Source organism: Chaetura pelagica, unplaced genomic scaffold (assembly GCF_000747805.2).
Source record: "Chaetura pelagica isolate M959 unplaced genomic scaffold, ChaPel_1.0 scaffold1092, whole genome shotgun sequence".
NCBI lineage: Eukaryota > Metazoa > Chordata > Aves > Apodiformes > Apodidae > Chaetura > Chaetura pelagica.
The window spans coordinates 53,696-63,034 of record NW_009952428.1 but is presented as its reverse complement, the minus strand read 5'-3'; the positions used below and the strand labels follow the sequence as shown (position 1 = coordinate 63,034).

The 9,339-nt window shown below is 39.6% G+C and overlaps 1 protein-coding gene across 1 annotated transcript in view; it reads right to left on the bottom strand.

Annotated features, from left to right (window-relative positions):
• LOC104398169 (splicing regulatory glutamine/lysine-rich protein 1-like) overlaps positions 1-9,339 on the bottom strand; it is a gene marked incomplete at its 3' end in the record, with an annotated part of 41,625 nt that overhangs the window by 10,866 nt on the left and 21,420 nt on the right. The window contains exon 3 of the mRNA XM_010008222.1: positions 518-633. Coding sequence (XP_010006524.1) covers positions 518-633 — 116 coding nt within the window. The remainder of the gene's footprint in view (positions 1-517; positions 634-9,339) is intronic.

Sequence of the window (9,339 nt, the reverse complement as noted above, 5' to 3'; positions counted from 1 at the left end):
GGAAGGAAGGAAGGAAGGAAGGAAGGAAGGAAGGAAGGAAGGAAGGAAGGAAGGAAGGAAGGAAGGAAGGAAGGAAGGAAGGAAGGAAGGAAGGAAGGAATATTAGGAGGGAGGAAGGGTCATAGAGATATGAAGTAAAAGCACCCTAATACAGTATTTTAATATTCTGAAGGAATGTGTTAATATAACTATTAATTTTAAGGATTTTTTATGAGGTGGATAGCATTGTCCCTGGATTAAATTAATGGGTCTATGGAAGGACAATAATTACAACAGACACAAAGCCTGTATTTACCAGCTATTTTCAAAACAAAAAATCTGAAAGAACCACCTGCAAAGGTAGTTCATGGTCATGTTGTCATCTACCCTCAAATGAGGCACCGCAGCTAAATCCTCACAGATTTATCATATAAGAGGACAACATCCACAGATTAGATATTTCTTGTTGACTAAATACAGAAAGGCTACTGACTATAGAGGAAATAAAAAAAATAAACAGGAACTGAATTTTACTTACTGTAGTCAAAGGGTTTGGTGTAGGTATAGGAAGCAATCCTGCACCAGGCATCAGGCTTGTCATAATAGGAGCAGGCGCCAATAGAGAAAGGGCTTTGGCTTCATCTGGGATTTTACCTGAAGAAACCAATGAAAGCGTTACACAGAGTTGAAACACTACACAGATGTTAATTCTTTCTATGATTTTACAATCAGTTTTTATTTAAACATTGTTTTAAAAGTTAGGGTATATACAAATGCCGTGCTAGTGGCTTTTATTGCTGTGTTTCAAACTGTGTATGTTTCAACTATAAAATCCCTAACTTCAAGATTTAAACATTAATATATAAATATTGTTAGCAAAAAAGAAAAATGTGAGGTAAGTTTCAAAACACTATGCGATTTTAGATATATGAATTCCAATGGACCCCACAGGAAAAGGAACTTGTTGCAATCCTATTCTACAGATCCGCAACAAGGACTGGATTACAGTTGGACATGACCAAAGGACAAAACAAATCTAAAAAGACAAAATAACAGTACTCTTTTTTTCCCACATGACTCCTATTTACATTTCATTTATGTTGTTTTGAGGCACCTTGCTCCTTAACACATAAAAAACCACCTGATTTTGCTATCTAAAGGAGGAAAACAGGAAATTATCAATTAAGAATTAACTATGCAATTATGTCTTCCAGGGCTTTTTTTAAAACATGCATGAATGAGTCATAGTCACAATGATCAGCACTCTTTACAGCTCTCCTTTTGAAGTCAGACATGCAATGAGAAGTATACCTGATTCTCCTGACTGCTCATGAGAATCAGGAACTTTGCTGCACATCCTGCCTATTGTGTAGCTAACACGCTTCCAAATATACAGTTCCAGCAACTGTAAGTGCAAATTAGATATATAATTATATACCAGTTCTTCTGGAAATCAAAATATTTAGGTGTTTTCTAATGATTGATGAACCAGACCTTATCCTTGAACAACCAGCATCTTGCACTTAACTGGATACTCATACAGGTTTTACAGGATCAACAGACAAAGTAAATGCAATGGCAGAAATGGTATGGAGAGTTATCTCCATATTCATGTCAAGCTTTTCATCAACCATCACCCCCAAGTCCTTCTCCAGACTGTTTTCAATCCATTCTCCCCCAGCCTGTATTTGTGCTTGGGATTGCCCTGACCCAGGTGCAGAACCTCACACTTGGCCTTGTTGAACTTCATGTGGTTGGCATGGGCCCACCTCTCAAGCCTGTCAAGGCCCCTCTGGATGGCATCCTTCCCCTCCAGCGTGTCAACCTCACCACACAGCTTGGCGTCATCAGCAAACTTGCTGAGGGTGCACTCAATCCCACTGTCCATGTCATCGACAAAGATGTTAAACAGCCTCAGTCCCAGTACCAACCCCTGAGGAACACCACTTGTCATTGATCTCCTCTTGGACATTGAGCCATCAGCTGCAACTCTTTGAGTGCGACCATCCAGCCAATTCCTTATCCACTGAGTGGTCCATCCATCAAATCCATGTCTTTCCAATTTAGAGACAAGGATGTTGTGTGGGATAGATAATTATTTTCTAATAAGGGAAACAAAGAAAATATGCCACATCTATATCACATCCTTATGTCTTAGAAGCTTATGAGTGTTTTGTAAATTACAGACTCTAAGATAATTTATTTATCTATTCTTTGCTTTGCAAAGGAATCTGGAAGCAAATATAGACTTGCTCTGCATTGCCTAGAGATACCTAATGCTTCTTCAGAAATGCAATTGTCCTAAATATCAGTTATGATTGTTACTTTTTTGTATCATCAAAGTGCTTAAGAACCCTAGTCAATCTAGTCCATACCATGGACATGGTTAATCCTCCCCTCCCCCCAAACCTGCTTCAGCAATAAGTACATTTGTTTTAAAAATACTTTCTGTTCACATCTACTCGTAAGATAATTAAAGGAATTGTTATTTTCCTACTATTTTAAATCAATGGAAAATGCACACTTACAAATAAAATAATTTCTGTGTGATCCGATTCATGATTCTTATTGGATTTAGCAGCAGAGATTAAAGACTTACAGCTACTGGTAATTACCTCAGCTGGTACAGCTAAATCCAACACAGGTCATGAAGCAAAGCTCTTCCTAGCTGCAGTTCACAGCCTGGTGCATTACCAATGAAACCAATTGGTCCCAATGCAGCTGGCTGGGAAGGGCAATTCCTGAGGACTAGACAGACCACCTGGTCCAGTACTTCTGTTTCAGGACTTCAGTTTCACAAGAAAGAACAAACATCATTTAGGGATGAGAACCTTCTCAATCACTCCAGCATGAACTACCAGGGCTTCTAAGACTATGAGATGACACTTTTTTTTTTCTTAAAACACTTTTTGAAGTAATCACCACCGGAACATGTAAAAGTGCAATAGACATATATACACACACACAGAACTTTTCAGTCTTCCCACAAATAACAGTGTTAAAAGACAATGTGCCTCACATAACACATTCCAACCAAAATCTCAGGCTGCATTTTTACTTATGAGTGGTAAACAGATTTTTCTAAAAATTAAAAAAACAAAAGGATGAAATCTTACTGCCACTGACTTCACTGGAGCAAGGTTTCAACAGAAACAGATTACATTACATTTGGTATTCATGAGAGTTCAATATCAGAAGCATAACATACAAAATAATGCATCTTAAAACTGATATATTTTTCACTATTTCAGTCTGACGCAATGTGCTCATCTGTTGAATTTAGATGCCTAAATGCATTCCAAACCAAAACAAAAAAAGGGAATATAAAAGAAACAAAGGAAAGCAAAATAAAATAAAAACATTCCAGTTGCTCTCTCACATAAGGAGCCGTTCCACCACCTCGCCTTGCTGGCCTATCTTCCTAAAAAGGATGTAACCATCCATGACAGCATTCCAGTCATGTGAGCTATCCCACCATGTCTCAGTGATTGCAATCAGATCATGGCTGTGTGACTGCACACAGATCTTTAGTTCTTCCTGTTTATTCCCCATGCTGTGTGCATTAGTGTATAAGCATTCCAGAGAGGAAAAAATACTTGCATGGTGCTCCACTTGGGCTGAGCCACAACACCCAGGCACCTCTCTAGCAAGCCCAGTTATATCCCCATCCCCCTTCAAATCTGGTTTAAAGGTCTCTGGATGAGCCCCGGTAACTCTTGTCGCCCCCAAGTTCCTTTCCAGTGGGCCTGGTTTTATCCCCTATCCCATTCAAACCTAGTTTAAAGCCCTCTCAATGAGCCCTGCTAACTCCAAGTTAACAAAAATTAGTTCCCCTGCTGAGCACAGTTTTCAGATACTGTGAATGCAAATGATAAATCATCCCTGCGTTAACAATATGACTGTTCATGAGGACAAGCAATCCTATGTGAAAACAAAAAGTGGCATGGAATACCTTGGTCTTTCCAAGTTAACCTGATATTATCGCTAGTACAAGTAAGGTGAAGGTAAAATGAAATAATTTATTTACTGAATCTAAGTGCCACAATCCAATTATTAAAAGTATAAAAACAGGTGAAAAAAACTTAAAACAAGCCCCCACATGTATTAATCCAGCACTTGGATCACAGCTAAAGTTTTCTGTTGGCCTTCAGCATACTGTAAGAAGATGTTAAGGCAGGTCTGTTAACTGCTGATTAGAGACAGAGTGATGTTAGGGCACAGTTTGTATATTGATTCCCCTCCTGCATGTTTACCCATTATATTTTTTTTTTCCTCAATAGCTGTTTTTTATTAAAGGAGAGGGAGAGGCTCTTAAATACTTTTACATTTTGAACAGTTTGGCTAAAACAAATTGCTTGTTTCTAGCATTTTAATGGCACCGTATGTGAACCAAGACATTTGGGATTGTTTCTATTTTTTAAATCCAAATTAATTTTTTTTCATATTATTTTCCAAGCTAATTTTGTTCTGTAGTAGAGACTGACAAATATAAAATTTAAACAGTGTTCTGCTTCTGTTTTGTTTTTGGGAAGGAGACCAGTAGCTCAGAATTTCATATTTTCTATTGAAGACTTTACCTGACGTCCTGGTTTGAGTCAGGATGAAGCCACTTTTCCTTTTACTATTTTTTTTTCCTTCAGTAAGCTTTCTTTTAACTAGTAGCTAAGTGTTCCAGCTTGGAATGATAATACACACTGGAATGTTTTTGTAACTGCTGGAACTCCAAGGTCATATCTTTGCCCTGCCGGCTCAGGCACTACGGGGGGATCTATGACCCCGCCGTAGGAGGCTGAATTAGACAGACAGCAAAATTGGCCAGAGATATTCCATTCCATATATCTATGTAAGCACAGAGGAAGGTCAGAGATCACAGAAGGCAAATTCCTTTCATCGTATTCTTCCTCTCTCTTCCGTCCATGGCTGGTATCCAGGGAAGACTCCATCCATCCATCACTGTCGACCCCTAGGCACGAGCTCTCCTGACCCTCATAACTCTGTGCTCTCTGGGAGCAGTCTGGGACTTTTCGGGACTGTTCGCAGTGAAGGAGAGTGCTGTGGGAGTTGCTGGGAGTGGGGGGAGGCAATAGGGGTTTGCACATTTGTATATAATTGTATATATTTTTTGTTAGTATTAGCATTTAATTAAAGCTGTATAGTTTAGTTTTCAATCCAGAGCGTCTTTCTCCTCATTCCGTTCCTCCTTCCCTACCTGGGTGGGAGTGGGAGGGGACTGAGAGCATTGTTGTCAATCCTGAGTCAAACAGTGACAACAATTTATTGGGGTGCAACGTGGGGCTCGATTTTAAGCCCAGATTAGAAATTTTCATTAATTGGGAGTGTTCAAAATTCCATCTCTGATGGGAGGAATCCCTCAGATAGCAATGGGCAACAGTTCTGCTGAATTTCATGACGGATTGAAAACTGGACAGACGCCTTCTGCAACCTATCTGTTGGACCTTTTTCCCAACATGAAATTGTATATGTGGTATGCAGCTAAGAGTATACTGCTTTGTGTAGCTGCTCTTGTTATTATTTCATGGTTTATCAACAGAACTGTAGCCATAATCAACCAAATAGTTACCAGTCTAGTGATCCTAGCGGTTATGATACTGATCGTTAAGGGGGCACTCTATGTGTACAGTTACAGTACAACTCCTAAAGTGAATGGAAAGGTCCATGTAGGTAATGGCAGTAGCAGGTTCAATTTTGCCCCTCCATTTTCTTTCAAGCTGAATCTCCCAGCTCTTGATCTGAACAGCATTGCTGCAGTAGGGATGCTTCTGCTGAAAGTTTATAGTGTATTGTGGATACGTAGGGCAAGATGCTGTTCTACTCACTGCCACTTCCCCACAGGCAATGCTGCTGCCACTGCTGCTGCTGATACCACCACTCGTACTGCTACAAAAACAGCTGCTTCTACAAAGATAAAGTGCACTCCCATTCAAATAATACTAGTTAATCTGTGACCATGAGAAAAGCAAAGGCAAAACACTCCTCCCTTTTTACCCACTCCTGTCTGACACATACAGAGTTTCTTCAAGCAACGATAGAGACTGAAATTGAGGAAGCAGACGATTTTAAATCAGGTGATGGAGCAGCGTGGATGAGAGAGAAGCCAAGCAGTTGGGATCCCTGGCCAGAGATGCTGGTATTGATAGAGCACTTGGTAGTAAGATGGGAACTACAACTCTGTGGGACCAACTTCTTTCAGCTGTGAGGGAGAGAGATCCCCACAAGGGTGACATTGAACGGCACCGAAGCAGAACACCCACTCTTGAGAAAGTCATCACATCCTTGAGAAAAATAGCTGTGCGAGAGGTGATCTATGATAAAGATGGACTTACAAATCCTGATGACGTTCTGTGCGACACACAAATGTTCCGGAGGTTTGGGCAGGCTGTACCAGCAGCACATGCCCATATATTCTCTTTCATGGGGTGCTTTGATGATTACACAAGACCAACTGTGCGTGAGGTGGCTTTCAAAGCACAACAGCATGGAGATATAATCTCTGATTCCCATCAGTTCCACACCTCAGCCATTGAACAAATGACTGACAGAAAAAATAAGATGCTGAATAGATGGGAAACTCCAGAATCTCTCTAGAGACAACTGGTCATGTGTTGCAACCATTAATAAGAGATGTCCTGCTCCGAGACAGCAGCGAGAGAGAAAGGACCCACTGCGACGCCACCTGTGGTCTCTCTTGAAAAATTATTTTAAAGAGGACATGAGAGTCTGGGACAAGAAACCCACTGATATTCTCCAGTTACATGTGCAAGAGCTACTGAACAGAACAAAGCCAGGAGATGGTTCTGCCAAGAAGAAGGTTGCACCAGTCACCACCCAGGATGGTGCATCAAACTGTAATGCTCAAAATTAGAGGTGCCCTTCCTCCAGCCAGGGGGAGGAGAGGGACAACCGAGTTTACTAGACTGTGTGGATTTGGTGGCCTGGCACATCAGAACCACAAAGGTATAAAGCTTTGGTAGACACTGGTGCACAGTGCACACTAATGCATCTTAAAACTGATATATTTTTCACTATTTCAGTCTGACGCAATGTGCTCATCTGTTGAATTTAGATGCCTAAATGCATTCCAAACCAAAACAAAAAAAGGGGAATATAAAAGAAACAAAGGAAAGCAAAATAAAATAAAAACAGAGACAGGGCATCCATCTTCAGCAGGTCAGACTTCAATCTCATTTTCCCCATGAAGGTTTCAACTGGCAGCAGGTTTAGTGGCATGGCAAACAATGCCTAACTCAGGCAAGTGTAACAGGTCTGCCTTAGCCAGTCTAGTCATCTAATAATGCACAAATATCACACAGAGAAAACATACAAAACCAAATTAATAGTCAAAATCCATCTACTAGACAATGTGAACAAAAAAATTTAGAATTATTAGACTAGCATCTGTGTTTATCTCTGAGCCTTTGCATTCTCAAATTATAACACTTAAAGAAAAACCTACTGATACACACAAAAGAAAGTAATATTGTGATAACTCAATGTTAGTTCATTTACAACTACATTTTTGTTAAACTGTTTATTAAATGTCAGAAAATTAATAGTTTTCATTGTGTAGGGATTCCCTCATACTCCCTTGATTTATCACTGTTTAAATAGACTTTACATTTCAAATTTTATTCTGGTTTTTAAAACTAAGTTTTCAGAGTTCTGTTTTACCTCTCCTTTATGTTTGATTTGGCACATGAAATGTTTTATTACTGGCACCGTTGGGCGCGGTTATAATTTCAGTAGAACATAACCGTTGCTACTTTTAAAGCCCATGATACACTCCACTGACTTTACAATGATACATAGTGAACCAAAAATGTTGCACTGTGGTCTCCAAAGCCATGCTTATTCCACAGAATAAATTCCTCATAAAGTTAAACCTATATGAATTCACATCTTTACAAATTAAAATTAGTGATTCTGTTGGAAAGTTACATGGAAACAGCATTCTAACTTGAAAAAAAAATTGACCTCACAACCCAACCATTTCTTCACCTAATTATACATAAATCTCTGTGGGGTCCAGAATTATCTGGACCAGTGACAATTTTTCCCTCAGACATGCCTAATAAATCAGCTACAAACAGGTTTGGAACAAGATTTTTCAGAACTTCTATTTTATTCTCCTTCCACTCATTGCTTGGCATCAAGAGACAGGAAAATGTAGCTTTACCTGCTTGTTGCCATATCACATCAGACAGTGATCTCATAACAAGAAAAACCCCAAGAAGTGTTCATTCATTAGGCAGCAATCTTTCCCCTCTGGCAGTACTGAACCAGTATTAAGGTATTTTCGATTAAATTTAAAACTAAGATCCTGAAGAATTTGTACTCAAATATTTAATGGCAATTTTTCAATACATTTTGCCTAGCAAAAGCAAAGAAACACAACAAAGCTTCAAGTGGATACAGCAATATCCTCTTTGTGGTTTAAGAAAAAGTTCAAAAAATAAAACCAAAAAGCCCCCAAAACAAAGTATAAAAGCAATTAAACATCTAGGCTTTGCCAAGACTTGTTAAAATGCTCACATGAACAAGACTACAAGAACAGATCATATATTGTAGGCCATTTTAGAGTCTAAAGAATTGCCCTTGGTTTGAGCCAGGATGAAGCCACTTTTACTGATTATTTTTTTCCTTCAGTAAGCTTTCTTTTAACTAGAAGCTAAGTGTTCCAGCTCGGAATGATAATACACGCTAGAATGTTTTTGTAACTGCTGGGACTCCAAGGTCATGTCTTTGCCCTGCTGTCTAAGGCACTACTGGGAGATCTATGACCCCCTGCCACGTAGGAGGCTGAATTAGACAGACAGCAAAATTGGCAAGAGATATTCCATTCCATATATCTACGTAAGCTCAGAGGAAGGTCAGAGATAATAGAAGACAACATCCTTCATGCTTCTCCTTCTCTACTCTTCTGTCCATGGCTGCCGTTGATTACGGCTAAAGTTCTGTCAATAAACCATAAAACAATCACAAGAGCAGCTACACAGAGCAGCAGACTCTCGCCTGCATAACAGATGTACAATTACATGTTGGGAAAAAGGTCCAGCAGAGGAATTGCAGAAAGTGTCCAATTTTCGATCCTTCATTAAATTCCACAGAAGTGTTGCCCATTGCTATCTGACAGATGTCTCACATCAGATATGGAATTTTGAACACTCCCAATTCGTGAAAATTTATGATCTTGGCTTAAAATCGAGCCAAACATTTGGCACCCCAATAAATTGTTGTCACTGACTAAGGATTGACAAAAATGCTCTCGATCCTCTCCCCCTTCCACCCAGGTAGGGAAGGAGAGACGGAATGAGGAGAGAGATGCTCTGGATTGAAAACTAA